Source organism: Mobula birostris, chromosome 4, assembly GCF_030028105.1.
Source record: "Mobula birostris isolate sMobBir1 chromosome 4, sMobBir1.hap1, whole genome shotgun sequence".
Lineage (NCBI taxonomy): Eukaryota > Metazoa > Chordata > Chondrichthyes > Myliobatiformes > Myliobatidae > Mobula > Mobula birostris.
Window position 1 is genome coordinate 9,375,218 of NC_092373.1, and position 25,386 is coordinate 9,400,603.

Genomic DNA, 25,386 nt, shown 5'->3' on the forward strand with positions numbered 1-25,386 from the left:
GTGACAAGTGAGGTGGAAAATCTAGTCAGGAGGAAGAAGGCAGCATACATGAGGTTTAGGAAGCAAGGATCAGCTGGGTCTATTGAGGAATATAGGGAAGCAAGAAAGGAGCTTAAGAAGGGGCTGAGAAAAGCAAGAAGGGGGCATGAGAAGGCCTTGGCGAGTAGGGTAAAGGAAAACCCCAAGGCATTCTTCAATTATGTGAAGAGAAAAAGGATGACAGGAGTGAAGGTAGGACCGATTAGAGATAAAGGTAGGAAGATGTACCTGGAGGCTGTGGAAGTGAGCGAGGTCCTCAATGAATACTTCTCTTCGGTATTCACCAATGAGAGGGAACTTGATGATGGTGAGGACAATATGAGTGAGGTTGATGTTCTGGAGCATGCTGATATTAAGGGAGGGGAGGTGTTGGAGTTGTTAAAATACATTAGGACAGATAAGTCCCCGGGGCGTGACGGAATATTCCCCAGGCTGCTCCATGAGGCGAGAGAAGAGATTGCTGAGCCTCTGGCTAGGATCTTTATGTCCTCGTTGTCCACGGGAATGGTACTGGAGGATTGGAGGGAGGCGAATGTTGTTCCCTTGTTCAAAAAAGGTAGTAGGGATAGTCTGGGTAATTATAGACCAGTGAGCCTTATGTCTGTGGTGGGAAAGCTGTTGGAAAAGATTCTTAGAGATAGGGTTTATAGGCATTTGGAGAATCATGGTCTGATCAGGGACAGTCAGCATGGCTTTGTGAAGGGCAGATCATGTCTAACAAGCCTGATAGAGTTCTTTAAGGAGGTGACCAGGCAGATAGATGAGGGCAGTGCAGTGGATGTGATCTACATGGACTTTAGTAAGGCATTTGACAAGGTTCCACACAGTAGGCTTATTCAGAAGGCATGGGATCCAGGGAAGTTTGGCCAGGTGGATTCAGAATTGGCTTGCCTGCAGAAGGCAGAGGGTGGTGGTGGAGGGAGTACGTTCAGGTTGGAGGATTGTGACTAGTGGTGTCCCACAAGGATCTGTTCTGGAACCTCTACTTTTCGTGATTTTTATTAACGACCTGGATGTGGGGGTAGAAGGGTGGGTTGGCAAGTTTGCAGACAACACAAAGGTTGGTGGTGTTGTAGATAGTGTAGAGGATTGTCAAAGATTGCAGAGAGACATTGATAGGATGCAGAAGTGGGCTGAGAAGTGGCAGATGGAATTCAACCCGGAGAAGTGTGAGGTTGTACACTTTGGAAGGACAAACTCCAAGGCAGAGTACAAAGTAAATGGCAGGATACTTGGTAGTGTGGAGGAGCAGAGGGATCTGTGGGTACATGTCCACAGATCCCTGAAAGTTGCCTCACAGGTGGATAGGGTAGTTAAGAAAGCTTATGGGGTGTTAGCTTTCATAAGTCGAGGGATAGAGTTTAAGAGTCGCGATGTAATGATGCAGCTCTATAAAACTCTGGTTAGGCCACACTTGGAGTATTGTGTCCAGTTCTGGTCACCTCACTATAGGAAGGATGTGGAAGCATTGGAAAGGGTACAGAGGAGATTTACCAGGATGCTGCCTGGTTTAGAAAGTATACATTATGATCAGAGATTAAGGGAGCTGGGGCTTTACTCTTTGGAGAGAAGGAGGATGAGAGGAGACATGATAGAGGTGTACAAGATAATAAGAGGAATAGATAGAGTGGATAGCCAGCGCCTCTTCCCCAGGGCACCACTGCTCAATACAAGAGGACATGGCTTTAAGGTAAGGGGTGGGAAGTTCAAGGGGAATATTAGAGGAAGGTTTTTTTACTCAGAGAGTGGTTGGTGCGTGGAGTGCACTGCCTGAGTCAGTGGTGGAGGCAGATACACTAGTGAAGTTTAAGAGACTACTGGACAGGTATATGGAGGAATCTAAGGTGGGGGCTTATATGGGCGGCAGGGTTTGAGGGTCAGCACAACATTGTGGGTCGAAGGGCCTGTACTGTGCTGTACTATTCTATGTTCTATGAATGAAAGGCTTATCGTATGAGGAACATCGGATATCTCTGGGCCTGTACTCATTGGAGTTTAGAGGAGGATCTCATTAAAACCTGTGGAATGTTGAAAGACCTGGATAGAGTGAATGTGGAGTGGATGTTTCCGATAGTGGGGGAGTCTAGAATCAGAGGCGATAGCCTCAAAATAGAGGGACGTCCATTTAGAACAGAGATGTGGATAAATTCCTTTAGCCAGAGGGTGATGAATCTATGGAATTTGTTGCCACTTGTGACTTTGAAGGCCAGATCATTGGGTGTATTTAAGGTGGAGATTGACAGATTCTTGATAAGTCAGGGCATGGAAGTTTACGGGGAGGAGGTAGGAGAATAAGGTTGAGAGGGCAATCGATCAGCCATAATCAAATGGCGGGGCATACTCAATGGACCGAATGGCCTAATCTGCTCCTATGTCTTATGGTCTTCCACTGGTAGCTCATTCCACACTGTTACCACCCTCTGAGTGAAGGAGTTTCCCTTATGTTCCCCTTAAATGGTTCTCCTTCCGCCTTAACCAATGACCTGTAATTCTGGTCTCACCCAACCTGCTTACATTTACCCTATCTATAACCCTCATAACCTTGTGCACCTCTATCAATTGGGTCCAATCGATTCAATGAGCGATCAATTACCGGAAACATTTCCGTGAATCTCCTTTGAATCCTCTCCAATGTCACCACATCCTTTCCTAAATAAGGGGTCCAAAGCTGCTAACAGTACTCCAGGTGAGGCCTCATCAGTGCCCAGTAGCTTCTGTGTTATGTCCTTGCTTTTATATTCTACTCCTTTTGAAATGAATGCTAATATTGCATACCTACTTGCCACATTCTTTCACCTGATAGTTAAATCTGAATTGTATTTCTCCCATTCCCTTGCCCTTTTTCTCGTGCAGTGCAGCAGTTTTACTGTGGGAGTGCTTTTTGTTAGCACAGTTGTCATTCTGTTGACTGGCAAGGGGAGTGTTGGCAAATGATTTATTGGCATGTCTGATTTGGGTTAATATTGTGTCAAAAGTAGGCAAGACACCACTTAGAAAGTACAGCTGGTGTTTTGACGTGGACTGTACTTTTTTTTTCATAGATGCTGTGTGGCCTGCTGAGCTCCTCCAGCATTTTGTGTGTGTTGCCCTGTCCTCTATTCCCTCACCACCCCTGAAAATATTTACCCTTAAGTACAGCAGGCTAAATTTGGAGTATATTGTGCAGTTCTGCTCACCTACCTACAGCAACGATACCAGTAAGATTGAAAGAGTACAAAGAAACTTTATAAGGATGTTGTTGACACTTGAGGACCTGAGTTATAGGGATGGTTAGGGCTTTATTCCCTGGAGTGTAGGAGAATAAGGGGAGATTTGATGAGGGTGTACAAAATGATGTGGGTTGTAGATGCGAGCAGGCTTAATCCCCTCAACTTGGGTGGGATGAGAACTAGAGATTATGGGTTAAGGGTGAAGGTGAAATACTTAGAAGGGGAACAACTTCACTCGGAAGGTGGAGTAAGCGTGGAATGAGCTGGAGACTCTGGACCAAATTGCCTAATCCTGCTCCTCTGTCTTACAACATTTGACACTCCTTCCCTCATTTACCATTATGGGAAGCCTTCTCCCACTGTCAAGCATTTAGATAAAAATACACTCTGATATATCACTGTTGCCTTAAATTTGACCTGACTTGTGTGCTGAGATGTTAACATGCACTGTATTTTAGATATTGGGCAATCAGATTCATATGCACGTGACAGCAGATGAATATGGGGTGAGAGTGTCCAACCTACTCACGTACGAAGCCGTGTGTTCCGATGTCATCCGCCGCTGGACGTACCCGTTGACACCGGAGATGAACTTTTCAGACGATGAGAGAGGTTTCAGTGTCCACCTGCGGCACAACGTCTACCGAGGCTCGGAAGTCAGCCTGGGTCAGGGCAGTGTATTGGAAGAGAACGTTGTCATTGGTAAAGGCACTGTCATAGGAAGGAACTGTTTTATAACAAGCACCACCATTGGTCACAATTGTTTTATAGGTAGGTCATTCTGCAGTCTATGATTTCAGGCAGCTGTGCACCACGTGGTATATGATTTCTTGTTCATATTCGGAGCAGTCACAATCGGATGTATTATCACTGACATATGCCATGAACTTTGTTGTTTTGCAGCTGCAGTATGGTCTTATTCAAGTTCACTTTTCATTGTGAATGCAGCCAAACAAAGCAGTGTTCCTCCAGGGCCAAGGTGTGAAACATGCACAGTAGAGCAGGAAGCGCACACAGTACATTCAAGATAGCAAGTATATACAGCCACAAAAAATAGTATAGAGTCAAGTTCCTGTGCGACATGTTCCGTAAATGATGGTGCACTTCCTGGCAGTCCGTAGACAAACGCAACACTCCGGCTTGTCATTTCCACTGATTGGTCACTAGAGGGCAGCACCAGCCCCCTACCAAGCATGGATGCCGCGCCACACCGTCTCTGGCGCCTCCTCGGGCCGCAACTGGAGGCAAACCCATGACTTGAGGCCTAGTCCTCACTACAACAGAGGCTGGGTTCAGCTACCCCTCCGTTTGACGCGCTAACGAACAAGCGAAGCCAGTCTGCGGCATCTTGCATTATCAATGATAATGATCATCTTTTTCTTCTTAAGCCCATCATCCCTACTACAGCAGCTGGCCAGAGTCCTTTCACCGCACATCTTCATACATCTTCTAGGCCAGGGTCCTCAACCTTCTTTGCACTGTGGACCGGTTTAATATTGACAATATTCTTGTGGACCGGCTGACCCCCCCCCCCCCCCCCCCCCGGGTGTTCAAGTGGGGTTAAACTCACCTCAGCACGTCTTTTACAGTTAGGGTTGCCAACTTTCTCACTCCCAAATAAGGGACAAAAGTAGCAGTCAAATCCCGGGACACTTGTGTTTACCCCAGGAAAGACTACAATGACCATGAAGCCTTGCGCAGGCACCTGTGTGTGCATGCGTGACCTGCGCATGTGTGTACGTGCCGAATTTCTCCCCCCACAAATCGGTTTTGCCTTAATCTTCCCGACTATATAGGCTGTGTATTTATCATATCATTCCTGCTTTTACTATATGTTAATGTTATTTTAGGTTTTATGTGTTATTTGGTATGATTTGTTAGGTTATTTTTTTGGGTCAGGGAACGCTCAAAAATTTTTCCCATATAAATTAATGGTGATTGCTTCTTTATGCCATTTCGGCACGAACGGTTTCATAGGAACGCTCTACCTTAGTGGGGGAAATACAGGACAAGGGTGTGTATGGGACAAACCAATTTAGCCCAATATACGGGATGTCCCGGCAAATACGGGACTGTTGGCAACCCTATGTTCATGTTCAACAGTGCGTGACATGGAATGGGGAAAGGTGCAGCTGACTCATATCGTTTCCTTGCGGCCCGGTGGTTGGGGACCGCTGTTTTAGGCGAGAATCCTTCCTCTCCCAAGGATGAGGTCTTGGGAACTACTTTCTGTGTTTCTGTAGCTCTGGGCTTTTACAGGATGGGTTTGCTAGCCCCATGCCCATGCCTCACTCTTTTTGCAGCTTGCAACCGTCCACAGCAGAGTTCAGCAGTGCGGTGCAATACATAAAGTTGCAATAAGAAACATGAAAAAAATATGAGTAATATGATAAAGGGAGCAAAATAGTGAGGAAGATGTCCTCGATGATGGGGAAGCTGGTGCCCATGGTGACACTGGCTGAATGTACAATCCTGTACAGCTTTTTCCAGCCCTGTGCAGTGGCACCTCCGTACCGGATAGTGATGCAACCGGTTACAATGCTCTCCACAGTATAGTTGTAGAAATTTACTGGAGCCTTTGGTGACATGCCAAATTTCATCAAACTCCCAATAAAATATAGCCACTGTCATGCCTTCTTAATAATAACATCAATATGTTGGGCCCAGGATCGATTTTCAGAGATGCTGACGCCCAGGAACTTGAAACTGCTCACCCTTTTCACTGCTGGCCCCTTGATGGCTTGGCTAACTTCATTGAAGTGGGGTTAGTTATTGGCTTGTCTATTTCAGGAGTTCCCAATCTGGGATCCAAAGACCTCTTCGTTAGTGGTAAGGGTCCATGCCATAAAAAGGGTTGAGAACCCTACTTGTTGTTCTAATAGACTCGTATAGCACAGATGCAGGCCCCTTGACCAATGCGACTAAAATGCTCCTATATGCTAGTTCCCAATCTGGGGTCCACGGACCCCTTGCTTAATGGTATTGGTCCATGGCATAAAAAAGATTTGGAACTCTTGCTCTAAAGCTTTCCTATCCACGTCCTTGTCCAAGTACCCTTTGAATGACAATCTGCTGTAGGAACTCAGCAGCTCAAGCAGCATCTGTGGGAGAGAAGGAATGGTCAACCTTTCAGCTTGAATCCCTGCATTCAGGCCTGCCCTCTCTCTCTGGGACTCCCCCACGACCCCACTGAGTTCTTCCAGCAGATTGTTCATTGCTCCAAGTTCCAGCATCCAGTCCCGATAAAGGGCCTCAGTTCGAAACATCAACTCCTTGTTCCTTGCTGTCTGACCTACTGAGTTCCTCTAGCATTTTGGGCTTGTTACGCTGTATTTCTAGCATCTGAACACATGTTATGTGTTTAACATCTGCAGTCTCTTGTATCTACCTTTTAAATGTTGATGTTCAGTATTGTGCAGAGGTCCTGGGCATGGGCACATAGATACAGTATAGATGGCTGCCAAAGGCTTTTGCACAATACTGTACCTGTCTCAGTCAGTTTCTTAGACTGTTCCTGTTTACTAACCACCAACTGGGAGGAAAAGCTCTCCACTCTCACCTTGAACCAAAGCCTTTGTTCTTGATTCCCCAGCCCTTGGACAAAGACGTCTGCATTTATCCTGTCTGTTGATGAGTTTGTACACCTCTATAAGATCACCCCTCCTTCTCCTACACTCCAATGAATGAAGTCTGAGCCTGCTCAACACTTTTTTAAAGTTCCATACCTCAGGCCATGGAAACAGCCTCACAAATCTTTTCTACACTATTTCCTGTGGCAAGGTGGACAAAACTGAGCACAATATTCCAAATGCAACCATCCTGTATGACAGCTATGTAACACTGCAACTTCTGTACTCAATGCCCTGGCTGGGTGAAGGCCAGTGTGGTAAAGGCTGCCTTCTCCACTCTGTCTACCTGACTCCTCTTTTAATAGCACCATAGCATATAGGAGCAGGATTCGGCCATTTGACCCATCGAGTGCATTTCATCATGGCTGATCCAGTTTTCCTCTCAGCCTCAGTCTCTTGCTTCTCTCCGTATCTCTTCATGCCCTGAAGCAAGAACCTATCAACCTCTGTCTTAAATACACATAAGTCATGTCAAAATACATTTATTGTCAAAGTATGTATACTTTAAGCAACCTTGAGACTCGTCATCTTACAGACAGCTACAAAACAAAGAAACCCAGTAGAACCCATTAAAACAAAAGAAGACCATCAAACACCCAACATGCAAAGAAATAAAAGGGGGGAAAAGGTGCAAACAATAAAAGTAAGCAAATAGCATTCAGAACTGAAGTTCACAAAAGTGAGTTCGCAAACACTTGGCCTCCACAGATTGCTGTGGCAATGAATTTCACAGATTCACCACTCTCTGGCTAAAGAAATTCCTCCTCATCTCCATTTTAAAAGGGCTCCCTCTATTCTGAGAACGCAAACAACAGGAATTCTGCAGATGCTGGAAATTCAAACAACACACATGAAAGTTGCTGGTGAACGCAGCAGGCCAGGCAGCATGGGTCTCGGCCTGAAACGTCGACTGTATCTCTTCCTAGAGATGCTGCCTGGCCTGCTGCATTCACCAGCAACTTTCATGTGTGTTGCTTCTATTCTGAGGCTGTGTTCTCTGGTCTTAGACTCTCCTACCATGGGAAACATCCTCTCCATATCCACTCTGTCAAGGCCTTTCACCATTCGATAGGTTTCAATGAGGTCACCCCTCATTCTTCTGAATTCCAGTGAATACAGGCCCAGAGCCATCAAACGCTCTTCATATGACAAGCCATTCAATCCTGGAATCATTTTTGTGAACCTCCTTTGAATCCTCTCCAGTTTCAGCACGTCCTTTCTACGATGAGGGGCCTAAAACTGCTCACAGTACTCCACAAGTGAGGCCTCACCAGTGCTTTATAAAGTCTCAACATTACATCTTGAAATGAATGCCAACGTAGCAGTTGCCCTTCATTCTCCTACCACCTTTCTGGCTGTTGGATCTCACTATAAATCTCATCTGCTGGAGCTGACTTCACATGGTAGGACAGGCACGTCCCTATCTTGCCAGGGTATGAGGCTGCTGACTACCCCCACGTGGTTTAGCCCGCCTGTCGGAATGCTTATCAGGGTGTGGCCGCTGTTGTGTGCAAACAGCTACAAGTGAGAACTGAGTGACTGGTGGGGACCAAACTGAGAGAGTTGCCCTGGAATGGGCACGACAGTCCCTTCACCAGAGGTGCTACTGCTTCCAAGACACCCCATACACCAAACGAAGACATAAAATTATTGTAAATTACAAAGCAAAAGACTTGAGCAGTAGGGTGTTAATACAGCACGCTCAGCAAATTGCATCTTTCAAGGGAGATGCTTAAGAGACCAGCTTCCTTAGGTTGGACATAAAATATTCCACAGAGCAAAAGATTCTAGATGTTTTTATTTTATTTCATTTAGAGTTGCAGCACAATATCTGGCCCTTCCGGCCCAGTGTGCCTGTGCCACCCATGTGACCAGTTAACATACTAACCCATGCTTGGTTACGGAGAACATACAAACTTTATACAGATGGTGGTGGGAATGGAACCTGAGCTGCTGGTGCTGTGATAGCATCACGCTAACTGCTACCCTACCGTGCCTCCCACAGCAGTTATTCCTAAACTAAATTCTTGAATTTTCAGTAAAATCGGGATCATGTCACAGTATGTGGGAACTTGTATGCATACTTGGAATAGTATTGCCTTGAATGCCAATGGTGATTACACTTGAAGAGAACCCAATTGACTGTGAAATGCTTCGCAGAACTGGCTAAAGAGCGGAGCATCTGCTGTCTGTCTCTCTTCGTGTCCAGTCACATCTGCGCAGTGACAGGTTGCAGCTTTGGATCAGTCAAGGGCATGATCATTTTCCCTCCGTGCACCTGGTCCTGCTTTCTGGACTCTCACTAGCAGCATCTTGGCCAGACTATTGGCTGGGAAACAAGCATTGCACAATCAGGAATAAAAGTAGGACAAGGCTGGGAACACCCTGTCCAGCAGCATGCGTTGAAACAAGCAATTAACTTTTCAAGTCTGAGACTTTTCGGTAGAACCTGACAGTTTGGGCAGTTAGGTTAACACTTTACAATGCCACTGTAAGATTGAAGTTCAATCCCACTGCTGTCTGTAAGAAGTTTGTCCGTTCTCCCTGTGACCATGTGGGTTTCATCTGATTTGCTCCGGTTTCCTCCCATATTCCAGAAGTGTTGTTTATATCCCACTGCTGTATGTACGGGGTTTGTTCACTTCCCCTGTGACTGCGTGGGTTTCATCCGGGTGCTCTGGTTTGCTGCCACATTACAAGGCTGTTAGAGTTAGTAAGTTGTGACCCTGTTAGGTTCTTGATTAGTAAGGACATGAAAGGTTATGAGGAGAAGGCAGGAGAATGGGGTTGAGAAGGAAATGGATCAGCCATTATGTACTAGTGTAGCAGGCTCAATAGACTGAATGACCTAATTTTGCTCCTATGTTGTATGGTCTTGTGGACATGTTGTATTAACAGTATGGGAAGTATGCCGACACTTGCAGCTGCCCCGTCATATCCTTGAACTGTGCTGGTTGTTGACGCAAATAACACATTGCACTCTGTTTAAATGCACATATGACAAATAAAGCTAATGTCTAAATCGTTATTGGACAGTTTGAGAGATTGGAGTGGGGAGATAGGTGTGAAAGCATCACTGGAGTGGAAATGATGTTTGTTCACTTCTCTCCCTAGGAGACAACGTGAAACTTGACCAAGCATATATCTGGAATAATGTCTCCATCGGAAATGGAGTGGAAATCTGCAGATCAGTTGTGTGTAGCCAGGTGGAAGTTAAGCCTGGAGTCAAACTCAACACGCACTGTGTTTTAGCATTTAATGTAAGTACAATCGACTATTGAAGAGAGTTTCATATAGAGTTATACAACATGGAAACATGTTGTTAAACCCAACCCATCCACGCCAAACTTGGTACCTACGTGACCAAGTTCCATTTGGCTATATTCCCCTAAACCTTACCTAACCGTGTACCTGTACAAACATATTTAAAATGTTGGAATTCTACCCGCCTCTACTGCTCCCTCTGGTAACTCGTTCCATATATCACCACCTTCCACGAGGGAGAAACTTGCCTGGTGTCTTCAAGGTTCAAGATATCATTTCTAGTCCCCAGATATAAAAGAGAACAAAATAATTGTTACTCCAGATCCGATGCAGCACAAAAAAAAGCAAAATAAGATAAAAATACATAAAATAACTTGTACAATGATCGTTTGTTCATTAAGTGACTCTAGGCACAGGAGTGTCTGTACATGAAGTGACTGACAGGAAATGATCAAGTAGTGGTGGTTGGAGGAGTGTGTTAGTGGGTAGAGACATTGATTAGCCTTACTGCTTGGGGAAATAACTATATTTGAGTGTGGTAGTCCTGGCATGGATGCTGTGTAGCCTCCTTCATGATGTCACTGGCCCTTTTCCAGCACCTTTCTGAATATATGTTCATTAGCACCTGTTATGCAGGGCTTCCTCCATCCATTTCCCACCGTGGCTGAGGATGTAGGTATTGAAATTGGATTATCATTGTCACAAGTACCAAGATACATTGACAATCTTGTCTTTCATACTGTTTATAGAGATCGATTCATTACACAGTTCATTGTGGTAGTACAAGGTAAAACAATAACAGAATGAAGTGTGAACATGAGGAAATCTGCAGATGCTGGAAACTCAAGCAACACACACAAAAGTGCTGGTGAATGCAGCAGGCCAGGCAGCATCTATAGCATTGGTCCTCAACCTCCGGGCCGCGGACCGATACATTCTCGCGAAGAATGCAGTGGCGCAGCGGTAGTCGGAACGCACCCAGCGTAATTAATTAGCTTGTTTATTTCGGCTTTTTTCTTAAAGATGCGCTGGGTGCGTTCTGACTACCGCTGCACCCCTGCATTCTTCGCGGCAAGGTATCAGTCTGCGGCCTGAAGGTTGGGGACCACTGATCTATAGGAAGAGGTACAGTCAACATTTCGGGCCAAGACCCTTCGTCAGAACCCTTTTTGTACAGAATGAAGTGTTACGGTTACAGACAAAGTGCAGTGTAGGCAGAAAATACGAGCAATTTGTGCGGCCAAGAGTCCATCTTATCGTAGAGAACCATTCAATTGTCATTTGTCTGTCACATTCATTGAAACGTACAGTGAAAATGTGTCATTCACATTAACAACCAACAGAGCGCAAGGATATGCTGGGGAGGCCCACAAGTTTCGCCACACGTTCTGAAACAAACATAGCACGCCCTCCATCTTCAGCAGAGTAGAAGCTGTGCTCGAGCACTGCAGTATGTACCTTCTCCCTGATGGGAGGATGATGCTGCACCTTTGTGTCTTCCCATTTCACAGATGAGCTCCACTGTCAATAACCCATGTAATCTCTTTCTAAGGTGGTTGTGGGGCCAAATATATCCTTTCCTGAGGGAACTGTTGTCTCGATGCATCTGCCAGATGAAGAGGATGATGAAGATGAGTTTGGCGATGATGCAGGAGTGAACGATGTGCCATTGAAAGCAAAGGTGAAAGGTGAGAGTTCATGGTTTCATATAAGCTTCTATCAGTTTCACTTGTTTTCAGCGGTCAGAAAGGCAGCCAGACCCTTAGAGAATAATTTTATAGAATCATAAAGTAATGCAACATTGAAACAGGCACTTCAGCCCAGTTAATCCATACCAATCACAGCAGTCCCAGTTGCCCGTGTTTGGCCCATAACCCTCCCCACCCCCCCCCCCATGCATCTCTCCAAATGTCTGTCTCTGATAGCTCATTCCAAGTACTCACAACCTTCTTTTAAATTTCTCCCCTCGTACCTTGTATCTGTGCCCTCTATTTTCGGACTCCCACAAACCCAGGGAAAAGACTATGACCATCCACCTTATCCATACTCCTCATGATTTTTTTAAGCATCTATGAGGTGACCTCTCATTCTCCTGCACCCCAAAAAATAACGAACCCGTGTGGCCAACCTCTCCCTGTGACTCAGGCCCACTAGTCCAGACAGCATCTTCGGAAATCTCTTCTGCACCCTCTCCAGCTTGACAATGTCTTCCGGAGGGTATAAAGCATACCTTAGGAAATGGAGTAAAATGGCCTGATGTGCTTTATAGTTTGGTTTTTAAACAAAATTTGATGGCAAACTGCTTGAGGTTGTTAAGATTCAAGATTGTTTGATGCAATTTCCAGTACACATGTAATGGAGAACAAAATAATTGTAACTCTGGATACACTGCAGCATAAAAAAAACCACTAAGATAAAGAACATAAGAATAAAAAAACCATAAATACAATTATATAAGATAACTTGTATACATTGATTGTATGTCCAGACAGTGACCTCAGCATAGTGACTGTATAGAGTGACAGGAAGTGATGAAGTAGTAGTGGTATTTGGGTGTGTGGAGAGGAGGGTTAGTGGGTGGGGGTATGGATCAGCCTTTCTGCTTGGGGAGGGTAACTATTTTTGAGTCCGTTAGGGCAGATCTTCAAAATGCTAATCAAAACGGTAGAGTTTTGTGGAACACCCTGAATGGAAGAGACAAGGTAAAATGATGGAAATGCTTAGGGAGGAAATTCCAGAGCCTAGCACCTTGGAAACTGGGTCATAGCCACCTAGGACGTGACCAAGTTCCAGAATGAGCAGGAGTACAGAGAATTTGGAAGGTTCTGGAATTGGGGAGAAGGGAGGTTGTGTGGGGATTTGGAAGTTAAGGTGAGAGTTTTAGAGTTGATGTAAGAGTGAGAGCCAATGTAGTAAATTTGGGGTGAATGAATGGGGTCAAGAAATACTGGCAGAGCATTTAATGACAGTCACAATATTCAGTCATAGTCATACTTTATTAATCCCCGGGGGGAATTGGTTTTCATTACAGTTGCACCATAAATAATAAATAGTAATAGAAATAGTAATAGTAATACTACTATTAGTAAATAGTAATAGTCATGGAAATAATAAATAGTAATAGAAAATAGTAATATGTAAATTATGCCAGTAAATTATGAAATAAGTCCAGGACCAGCCTATCGGCTCAGGGTATCTGACCCTCCAAGGGAGGAGTTGTAAAGTTTGATGGCCACAGGCAGGAATGACTTCCTATGACACTCCGTGTTGCATCTCAGTGGAATGAGTCTCTGGCTGAATGTACTCCTGTGCCCAACCAGTACATTATGTAGTGGATGGGAGACATTGACCAAGATGGCATGCAATTTAGACAGCATCCTCTTTTCAGACACCACCGTGAGAGAGTCCAGTTCCATCCCCACAACATCATTGGCCTTACGAATGAGTTTGTTGATCCTGTTGGTGTCTGCTACCCTCAGCCTGCTGCCCCAGCACACAACAGCAAACATGATAGCACTGGCCACCACAGACTCTTAGAACATCCTCAACATGGTCTGGCAGATGTTAAAGGACCTCAGTCTCCTCAGGAAATAGAGACGGCTCTGACCCTTCTTGTAGACAGCCTCAGTGTTCTTAGACCAGTCCAGTTTATTTTGTCAATTCGTATCCCCAGGTATTTGTAATCCTCCACCATGTCCACACTGATTCCCTGAATGGAAACGGGTCACCGGTACCTTAGCTCTCCTCAGGTCTACCACCAGCTCCTTAGTCTTTTTCACATTAAGCTGCAGATAATTCTGCTCACACCATGTGACAAAGTTTCCTACCGTAGCCCTGTACTCAGCCTCATCTCCCTTGCTGATGCATCCAACTATGGCAGAGTCATCAGAAAACTTCTGAAGATGACAAGACTCTGTGCAGTAGTTGAAGTTCGAGGTGTAAATGGTGAAGAGAAAGGGAGACAAGACAGTCCCCTGTGGAGCCCCAGTGCTGCTGTTCACTCTGTCAGACACACAGTGTTGCAAGCACACGTACTGTGGTCTGCCAGTCAGGTAATCAAGAATTCAAGAAATCAAGTAAATTGTCAAATTCACAAGTGCAGCTATGCACAGGCACAGTGGGAAAACTTGGAGCAGCGTCACAGGCACATAGCGTCAGATAATCAGCACTCACTGAGTAAACAAATTCAACATAAATTATATACAATTCCTACAAGAGAAGAAGGCAGTTAAAGGTTTACCAGGGTGCTGCTTCGATTAGAGATCGTGCTATAACGAGGGGTTGTTATCTCTGTAGCAGCGGAGGCTGAGGGGAGATCTGATAGAGGTTTATAAGATTATGAGAGGAATAAAGTAGACAGACGGTATCTTTTTCCCAGGGTTGAAATATCTAATTTCCCAGGGCATTGAAGGTGGGGGGGGGAGTAATTTCAAAGGAAATGTAAGAGGCAATCTTTTTTACGCAGCAAGTGGTGGCTGCCTGGAATGTGCTGCCTGAAGTGGTGGTAGAGGCAAAAAGATTAGGGTTTCTAAGAGATGTTTAGATAGGTATATGAATGTGAGGAAAATGGAGGAATATGGACATTGTGTGTAGACTGAGGAGATTAATTTAGTTTGCCATTTGATTACTAATTTATTTGGTTCGGCACAACATTGTGCGTTGAAGGGCCTATACCTTTGCTGTACTGTTCTCAGATTCTAATTAGAATAAACAAAGCCTCAAAGTTTAGAAACAGGAGATTTTGCAGATGTTGGAAATTCAAAGCAACACATACAAAATCCTCGAGGAACTCAGCGGGTGAGGAGGCATTTATGGAAAGGATTTTCAAGTTCCTGGGTGTCGAGACCTCTGAGGATCTAACCTCGTCCCAACATATTGATGCAGCTATAAAGAAGGCAAAGCAGCGGCTATATATATTTCATTAAGAGTTTGAGGAGATTTGGTTTGTCACCTAAAACACTCAGAAAACCATGGAGATTATTCTGACAGGCTGCATTTATATCTGATATGGGGAGTTAGGGAAGGTGGGGTTATTGTACAGGGTCGAAAAAAGCTACAAAAAGTTGTAAAAATCCGTCCGCTCCATTTTGGGTACTAGTCTCCATAGTATCCAAGACTACTTTGAGGAACAGTGCCTCAAAAAGATGACGTCCCGTTATTAAGGACCCCTGTCATCCAGAACATGCCCTTTTCTCACTGTTACCATCAGGAAGGAGGTACAGAAGCCTGAAAGCACACACTCAGTGATTCAGGAACGTCTTCTTCCCCGCTGCCGTCCGATTCCTAAATGAACATTGAACCCATGAACACTACCTCACTTTTTTATTATTTCTGTTTTTGCATTTTTTAATTTAACTATTTAATATACTTACTATAATTGGTTAACTTACTTTTTCTACATCATGTATTGCATTGTACTGCTGCCGCTAAATTAACAAATTTCACTACACACACCGGTGATATTACATTGATTCTGATTCTGGAAAAAAATAGTATCATATTGAGCTGAGATCCGTCATCAGCCTCTGAGTTCCTCCAGCATTTTGTGAGCCTTGCTCAAAATTTCCAGCATCTGCCTAATCTTGTGGGATTCCAAGGTGGTAGGTGGACTGAGGAGGGTGTGAAATGACATGCAAGTAATGTCAGGTAGGGGAAGTGAGCAGGGGTGGAGTTTGTAAGACTGTGGCTGACAGATTATAGCTGGAGGCAGATGGGATGGGGAGACAACATGGAGCAAAATGGGGGTGGAAAGTGTAAAGGCAGGAGTTTTCTGTTGTTTTTAGCCAAATTGATGGAGATTAAACAGTGGTCAATCCAATTGCTGAGAAATCGCTTGTAATCTCTTCCTTTGGTGACGTATAACCTTAAAGGCTCCCAAACCAAGGTGAAAGATAAATAATAATCAAAAGAGAGGATGCAACATAAGAGTGTGCCATTATCGAGTACAGAAGTGCTAATGACTTGCCAGAGGCTTGGTGAATATCTGAGAAGAGGTGAGAATTTCTAGTACTGACACCTTTCAGTCTGGTGGCATGAATATCAATTCTCCTTCTGATCTTTTAAAAAAAATTCCTGCCCTCCCCTTTTCTATCCCCACTCTGGCCTCTTGCCTCTTCTCGCCTACCTATCATCTTCCCCTGATGCCCCTTTCCTTTTGCCTATGGTCCACACTCCTCTCCTATCAGATTCAAAGATTCCTTCCTCTCCAGCAATTTACCTTTCCCACCTGCCTGGCTTCACCTATTTCATTTTTATTCACCCTTCCAGTCCGGAGCAAGGCCTTGGCCAGAAACATCTGCAGTTCATTCATTTTCATAGATGCTTCCTGACCTGCTGAGTTCCTCCAGCATTGTATGTGCGTGAGTGTGTGATGCTCAAGATTTCCAGCATTTGCAGAATTTCTTGTGTTTCAAATGCTCAGCCTTATTCTTAATCTCTTTGGCCCTCTAATTCTCCAGTTATAAGTCTAACACATCCTCTGATCGTTTGAAGCTTCTGCATGCAGCAGTTATTAAGTCTAACTGCTGGTTTTTTTGTCAGCTAACGTCCCAAATAGCTGCACCTTCTATTACAAATTCCAGCTGTCATGTTTGATCTGTGGCTTTAAAAGCTTGTTATAAGGGTCAGAATCAGATTTATTATTCCTGACTTGGCTGACATGAAATTTATTGTTTTGCAGTAGCAGTAAAGTGTAAAGACATAAAATTACTACAAATTACAAAATAAGTAATTAGTACAAAAAAGAAAGAATAATGAGGCAGTGTTCTCGACCGTTCTGATGTGGTTGGGGGGGAGCAGAAGAAGCTGCTCTTAGATCTTTGAGGGTGGGTCTTCACACTCCTGTACCCCTTCCCTGATAGTAGTAATGGAATGAGGACAGCTCTGGATACTGAGCATCCTCAGTGATGGATGTAGTCTTCTTGACACCACCACTTCCAGACGCCCACGATGGTGGAGAGGGTTGTGCCCATAATAGAGCTGGCTGAGTCCACAGCTTTGTGAGACCCTGTATATTGGAGAAAAATGTCATCATTACATCTCACTCTGTCTTTTGTCACCCAGGGTACAACCCAGCTGAAGTAGGATCGGAGGGTGTGGGATACATATGGAGGGTCTCCACAGAGCAAGAGGATGAAGAGGAAGAGCTGGTGCATGACATGTGGGGTAAGGAATCTCCCACTCCATGTAAGAATTCGCAAATGAACAAGATTTTTAAAAATCCCAAAATCAACTCCATTTCGATGCTCACAGCATGGACAGGCTAAACCTGTTTCCTGCCCACTCCTTGTCATTGTCATAACATTACAGCACCGAAACGGGCTCTTTGGCCAATCTAGTCTATACTGAACTATTAATATGCCTTGTCCCATTAACCATGACTGTACAGTTCGTGTTCTCAATATTTATTGCTTATTTGTTTATTTATATTCTCTTTTTGTATTTGCAGTTTGTTGTCCTTTGCACATTGGTTGTTTGTCCATTTTTGTTGTGTATGGAGGTTGACTTCTTTGATTTTCCTATGGATATCCACAGGAAAATCAATCTCAAGGTAGCATATAATGACATGTATGTACTTTAATAATAAGTTTACTTTGAAATTTGAACCTCCACCTGGACCATAGCCCTCCATACTCCTCCCATCCGTGTACCTATCCAAATTTCTTACTGTTGCTATTGAACCCGCATCAACCACTTCCACTGGCAGCTTGTTCCACTCACACCATCCTCTCAGTGAAGAAGTTCTCCCTCTCGGACCAGAGGAAACAATCTCAGCATTTTGCCTCTGTCCATTTAGAACAGACATAAAGAGGAATTTCTTTAGCCAGAGGGGGATGAATCTGTGGAATTCATTGCCACTGACGGCTGTGGATGCCAAGTCTTTGGGTATATTTAAAGCAGAGGTTGACAGGTTCTTCAATAATCAGGGTGTCAAAGGTTACGGGACGAACGCAAACACGAGGAAATCTGCAGATGCTGGAAATTCAAGCAACACACAAAATGGTGGAATGCAGCAGGCCGGACAGCATCCATAGGAAGAAGCACAGTCGACGTTTCGGGCCGAGACGAGGGTTCCACCAGCGTTTTGTGTGTGTTGCTTAAGGGCTTCTCCCTATGGATGCCATCTAGCCTGCTGCGTTCCACCAGCATTTTGTGTGTGTTGCTTAAGGGAAGAAGATGGGATAGTGAGGTTGAGAGGGATAATAAATCAGCCATTATGGAATGATGAAACATTCAATGGGCTGAATGGTCTAATTCTGCTATTATGTCTCATCTCAGGTTTCCTGTCAATCCCTGTGCGTCTCAGTTTTCTTCTGTTTTGAGTACTTTTCCAGGCCCCCTTTTTGAATCATTCCGGACAGTATATTCCAGAGGCTAAACACTCACTGTCTAAACAGTTTTTTCTTGTGTGACCTTCCCTTGTTCTTTTGCCAATTATGTTCATCTTCTGCCTGCTTTCATCAACACAATTATTTTGCACATAGTAATATTCTCATCTACACTTTATCGTCTCAGTGTAAGTGGTTGTGGTTTTGAATCCTTTAATCAGATTAATTTAATTGAAGTTCCTCTTTCCAGAAACATGGGTGATTCTCTCTGAAACATGAAACATGTCAGGATTAAAGGCAAAGTGAATAGGAATAAGGAACATTGGTTCTCAAGGGATATTGCAACTCTGATAAAGAAGAAGAGGGAGTTGTATAACATGTATAGGAAGCAGGGAGTAAATAAGGTGCTTGAGGAGTATAAGAAGTGCAAGAAAATAGTTAACAAAGAAATCAGGAGGGCTAAAAGCAGACATGAGGTTGCCTTGGCAGTCAAAGTGAAGGATAATCCAAAGAACTTTTACAGGTATATTAAGAGCAAAAGGATTGTAAGGGATAAAATTGGTCCTCTTGAAGATCAGAGTGGTCGGCTATGTGCGGAACCAAAGGAAATGGGGGAGATCTTAAATAGGTTTTTTGCGTCTGCATTTACTAAGGAAATTGGCATGAAGTCTATGGAATTAAGGGAAACAAGTAGTGAGATCATAGAAACTGTACAGATCGAAAAGGAGGAGGTCCTTGCTGTCTTGAGGAAAATTAAAGTGGATAGATCCCCGGGACCTGACAGGGTGTTCCCTTGGACCTTGAAGGAGACTAGTGTTGAAATTGCAGGGGCCCTGGCAGAAATATTTAAAATGTCGCTGTCTACAGGTGAGGTGCCGGAGGATTGGAGAGTGGCTCATGTTGTTCCGTTGTTTAAAACAGGATCGAAAAGTAATCCGGGAAATTATAGGCCAGTAAGTTTAATGTCGGTAGTGGGTAAGTTATTGGAGGGAGTACTAAGAGACAGAATCTACAAGCATTTGGATAGACAGGGACTTATTAGGGAGAGTCAACATGGCCTTGTGCGTGGTAGGTCATGTTTGACCAATCTATTGGAGTTTTTCGAGGGGGTTACCAGGAAAGTGGATGAAGGGAAGGCAGTGGATATTGTCTACACGGACTTCAGTAAGGCCTTTGACAAGGTCCCGCATGGGAGGTTAGTTAGGAAAATTCAGTCGCTAGGTATACATGGAGAGGTGGTAAATTGGATTAGACATTGGCTCAATGGAAGAAGCCAAAGAGTGGTAGTAGAGAATTGCTTCTCCGAGTGGAGGCCTGTGACTAGTGGTGTGCCACAGGGATCTGTGCTGGGTCCATTGTTATTTGTCATCTATATCAATGATCTGGATGATAATGTGGTAAATTGGATCAGCAAATTTGCTGATGATACAAAGATTGGAGGTGTAGTAGACAGTGAGGAAGGTTTTCAGAGCCTGCAGAGGGACTTGGACCAGCTGGAAAAATGGGCTGTAAAATGGCAGATGGAGTTTAATTGTGAGGTATTGCATGTTGGAAGGACAAACCAAGGTAGAACATACAGGGTTAATAGTAAGGCAGTGAGGAGTGCAGTGGAACAGAGGGATCTGGGAATACAGATACAAAATTCCCTGAAAGTGGCGTCACAGGTAGATAGGGTCGTAAAGAGAACTTTTGGTACATTGGCCTTTATTAATCAAAGTATTGAGTATAAGAGCTGGAATGTTATGATGAGGTTGTATAAGGCATTGGTGAGGCCAAATCTGGAGTACTGTGTTCAGTTTTAGTCACCAAATTACAGGAAGGATATAAATAAGGTTGAAAGAATGCAGAGAAGGTTTACAAGGATGTTGCCGGGACTTGAGAAACTCAGTTACAGAGAAAGGTTGAAAAGGTTAGGACTTTATTCCCTGGAGCGTAGAAGAATGAGGGGAGATTTGATAGAGGTATATAAAATTATGATGGGTATAGATAGAGTGAATGCAAGCAGGCTTTTTCCACTGAGGCAAGGGGAGGAAAAAAAACCAGAGGACATGGGTTAAGGGTGAGGGGCGTAAAGTTTAAAGGGAACATTAGGGGGGGCTTCCTCACACAGAGAGTGGTGGGAGTATGGAATGAGCTGCCAGATGAGGTGGTAAATGCGGGTTCTTTTTTAACATTTAAGAATAAATTGGACAGATACATGGATGGGAGGTGTATGGAGGGATATGGTCCGTGTGCAGATCATTGGGACTAGGCAGAAAATGGTTTGGCACAGCCAAGAAGGGTCAAAAGGCCTGTTTCTGTGCTGTAGTTTCTATGGTTCTATGATCTTATGTAGCCTTTTTTTTAAACTACTATTTTTGGATGAGATCTTTTTTTTAAAAAAAAGAGGCAATCTGTGCTGTCAGAAAAAAAAAAGATCTGGTGCAACTCTGCTGAAAAAGAAAAGGCAAATTCAATAACCTTTTGGAATTTATGGTGTCTTTTAATCTTTAAATGTAAATTCTCACAGAACCCCACAACCTCCATTGCTTTAAAAGAATCCAGGATGATCCGGCTTAATGTTACTGCATTCTAAGGTAAGAGGCATAGATCAAGTGGACAGCCAGAGAGTTTTTCCTAAGGCTGAATGGTTAATAAAGGGGGCATAATTTGAAGGTGTTTGGAGATAAGTATAGGGGGGATGTCAGAGGTAGTTGTTTTTTTTTACAGATTAGTGGTAGATGCAGATAAGTTAAGGTCATTTAAGAAGCTAGAGATATGAATGAAAGAAGCAAATGGAGGACTATGTAGGAGGGAAGTGTTAGATGGATTTTTGGAGTAGGTTAAAACGTCGGCACAGCATCATGGGCCACATGGCCTGTACTGTGCTGTGGCCACTTCAAACATTTGGTTCCAATGCTCTTGCAGTACAGTATATGGGTGCTGCTATACTCCTTAGTCAGCACTGATAGGTTGACTAGAGTTCAGGCTCTGGGTAAGCACATAGTCACAGAAGAGTACAGTACAGAAGCAGGCCCTTTGGCCCATCTAGTTCATGCCGAAACCTTTTAAACTGCCAACTCACATCGACCTGCACTGGGAGCATAGCCCTCCACTCCCCTGCAACCCATCTACCTTTGCTTAAACATTTAAATTGAGCTTGCTGGCACCATTTGAGCTCGCAGCTCATTCCACACACTCATGACGGGTAAGTTTTTTTAACGCATAGAGTGGTGAGTGCGTGGAATGGGCTGCCGGCGACGGTGGTGGAGGCAGATACGATAAGGTCTTTTAAGAGACTCCTGGACAGGTGCATGGGGTGCAGAAAAATAGAGGGCTGTGGGTAACCCTAGGTAATTTCTAAGGTAAGGACATGTTTGGCACAGCATTGTGGGCTGAAGGGTCTGTATTGTGCTGTAGGTTTTCTATGTTCTATGACCCTCTCAGTGAAGAAGTTTCCCCTCATGTTCCCCTTAAACCTCACCTTTGACCCTTAACCCATGACCTCTGGTTGCCGTCACGCCCAAACTCAGTGGAAAAAGCCTGCTTACATTTACTCTACCTGCAGTAAACCTCTCAGAATTTTGAATAAGTCTCTTCTCAATCTTCTACATTCTAAAGTCCTAACCTGTTCAATCTTTCCAGACCTGGCAACAGCCTTATAAATTTTCAATGTTCTCTTTCAATCTTATTGGTATCTCTGCTGTAGGTAGGTGAGCAAAACTGCGCACAATACTCCAAATTAGGCCTCATCAACATGTTATACAACTTCAACGTAACATCCCTTCTCCTGTACTCAGTATTTTGACTTATGTGGCCATTGTGCCAAAAGCCATCTTTACAATCCTGTCTACCTGTGATGCCACTTTCAACAAATTATGGGCCTGTATTCCCAGATCCCGTTGTTCTAGCACACTCCTCAGTGCCCTACCGTTCACTGTGTAAGACCTACCCTGATCTCACATTTGTTTGCATTAAATTCCATCCGCCATTTTTTCAGCCCATTTTCCCAGCTGATGCAGATCCCTCTGCAAGCCATGATAGCCTTCCTCACTGTCTTCTATGCCCCCAGTCTTGGTGTCATCTGTAAATTTGATGATCCAGTTAACCATATTGTCATCCAGATCATTGATACAGGTGACAAATAACATGTATGAAGAAAAACGGAAGACACTGTAGGAGAGAAGCGTTAGATTGATCTTAGAGAGGTTAAAAATTTGGCTTAACATCGTATGCCGAAGAGTCTGTACGCACTGTATGTTCTTTGAAACTCCCTGTGCACCATTTTGCTGCCACATAACCATTATTACTTTGCTAAATGTCTTTGTTGGATTAAAACTCGTCTGCCACACCCAGAGGCTGAGAAAGAATGAAGATGACCCAGACCAAGACTAGAGTAAGGAATCACAAGGAAGACCAAGGAATTTGCTCATATTAAATAAAGATAAATCAAAAATCAGTGCCATGTTTTCATTAAACTACAGAAAGATTATAACATAGGAGGCCATTTCACTTGTAAAGTCCAAACTGAAAAGGTGGTGAGGAATGATTGTATTTAAAATCCTAAACTTCTAAAATTTGGTTCCAGTGCCTTTGGAGTACAACATTTACTTCAAAAGGACCAGAATATAAAAGCAAGGATATAATGTTGCGGCTTTATAAAGCACTGGCGCATCATTTGAGTATTGTGAGCAGTTTTGGGCCCCTTATCTATGAAAGGATGAGCTGACATTGGAGAGGGTTTAAAGGAGATTCATGAAAATGATTACAGGATTGAAAGCCTTGTCATACGAGCAGCATTTCATGGCTATAGGTTTGTACTCACTGGAATACAGAAGAATGAAAGGTAACCTCATTGAAACCTATTGAATGTTGGAAGGCCTTGATAGAGTGGATTGGATGTGGAGGTGACATGTCCTATGGTTGGGGAATCTAAAACCGGAGGACACAGCCTCAAAATAGAGGGACAGTCTTTTGGAACAGAGATGTAGAGGGATTTCTTTAGCCAGAGAGTGGTGATTCTGTGAATTCATTGCCACAGTTGGCTGTGGAGGCCAAGTCATTGGGTGTACTTAAAGCAGAGGATGATAAGTTCTTGCTTAGTCAGGGTGTCAAAGATTTTGGGGAGAAGGCAGGAAAATGGGGTTGAAAGAGAAATTAAGTCCGCCATAATGGAATGGCAGAACAGTTTTGATGGGCCGACTGGCCTAATTGTGCTCCTGTGTTTAATGCTAACATCATAGGCTGAAAGACCTATGTATACTGTGCTATGATCTATATTGTCCCCTAATCTGAGGAAAGACATTCTTGCCGTAGAGGAGGTACGAAGAAGGTTCACTAGATTGATTCCTGGGATGACAGGACTTTCGTATGATGAAAGACTGGATCGACTAGGCTTATACTCATTGGAATTTAGAAGATTGAGGGGGGATCTTATTGAAACGTATAAGATCCTAAAGGGATTGGACAGGCTAGATGCAGGAAGATTGTTCCCGATGTTGAGGAAGTCCAGAACGAGGGGTCACGGTTTGAAGATAGAGGGGAAGCCTTTTAGGACCGAGATTAGGAAAAACTTCTTCATACAGAGAGTGGTGAATCTGTGGAATTCTCTGCCACAGGAAACAGTTGAGGCCAGTTCATTGGCTATATTTAAGAGGGAGTTAGATATGGCCCTTGTGGCTAAAGGGATCAGGGGGTATGGAGGGAAGGCTGGTACAGGGTTCTGAGTTGGATGATCAGCCATGATTATATTGAAGGGTGGTGCAGGCTCGAAGGGCTGAATGGCCTACTCCTGCACCTATTTTCTATGTTTCTATGTCTCATGTCCTCGGTGTGTAGGATGATACCCTTGATGGAGCTAGCTGAGTCAAGGTTGATCATGGATGTTGTATCTTAGCTGTCTATATTCAATACACAAGCCAGGGCTGTTGGCTGTGTAGCATGCTCCCCTTCTCCATACAGCTGATGAATCCAAAGGAATGGCAAAGACCAGCTTGGCACTACCGGCATCGCAAGAGTTGCCAATCAGCATTGAAATTAACATAAAGACTGCATTAGGGACTCCAGCTCTGGATTTTTCCTCAGGATTTATTCCCAAAACCTTTGGATAAAGCCACATGGCAGCAGAAGTTTGAGATCAGAGTTTTCCTTCTCTTAGATTAGCTGCATTGACAGCTGACGATCCCCATCTGCCCAAAGCGACTGGTTTTAAGATGGCAGTAATCTGCCTTTGCCCCTTCGGATTTCAGTAGAAATGGTTCCACCAGGCATAGTAGTAAGCCACATATGAAGGCCAGGAGCTGGACTTGGTTGTTAGAGGCTATTTGAGGCCCACGCCATTAGGAGCACTTAATAGGTAGTGGGAGCTTGTCTTCATTGCCACCCCTGCCTATAACAACCTTAAGATCCTTTATAGCCTCTTGCAAACCTGTGCCTTGGAACCTCAATCCACAGGAGCAATAAAGCTCTGTCTAATGCTGTTGGTTCATTGTGATGACTGGCATTAAGAGGATTATAGAATTATGAGAGGCTTGTAAAGCTTGTCCCATATTCACTGAAGCAGAGACAATTAAACTATTTAAAATTATTTAAGCATTTGTGAAAGTGAATAATGAAAGATTATTTTCACTAGCAGGTAGATAACAGTAGCAAGGGAAGATATGAATTAGGATTAGAATGGAGGCTTAAGGATTTTATTTCAAGAAGTTAATACGGTATAAAATTTGTGAATGTGCAGAGGGAGCTGGGAATAGAGGAAGAATAAAGCAGTGGAACTTGTTGAGGATTAGTGTAAATGGTTAGAACTGACTTAGCGTTGCTTCCAAACTGTATCACATCTTACTTAAGCCCATCACCCCTACATCAGCAACTCTATAAGACTAAGGCATAGGGGCAGAATGAGACCATTGGGCCCATCAAATCTACTATGTCAATCTATTA

The 25,386-nt window shown here is 43.9% G+C and overlaps 1 protein-coding gene across 1 annotated transcript in view; it reads left to right on the forward strand.

Moving 5' to 3' along the window:
• The window catches only part of eif2b5 (eukaryotic translation initiation factor 2B, subunit 5 epsilon), a 113,448-nt gene that overhangs the window by 36,273 nt on the left and 51,789 nt on the right, over positions 1 to 25,386 (forward strand). Inside the window, exons 7-10 of the mRNA XM_072254896.1 lie at positions 3,707 to 4,019; positions 9,992 to 10,137; positions 11,694 to 11,829; positions 17,204 to 17,305. Of these exons, the coding sequence (XP_072110997.1) occupies positions 3,707 to 4,019; positions 9,992 to 10,137; positions 11,694 to 11,829; positions 17,204 to 17,305 (697 nt within the window). The remainder of the gene's footprint in view (positions 1 to 3,706; positions 4,020 to 9,991; positions 10,138 to 11,693; positions 11,830 to 17,203; positions 17,306 to 25,386) is intronic.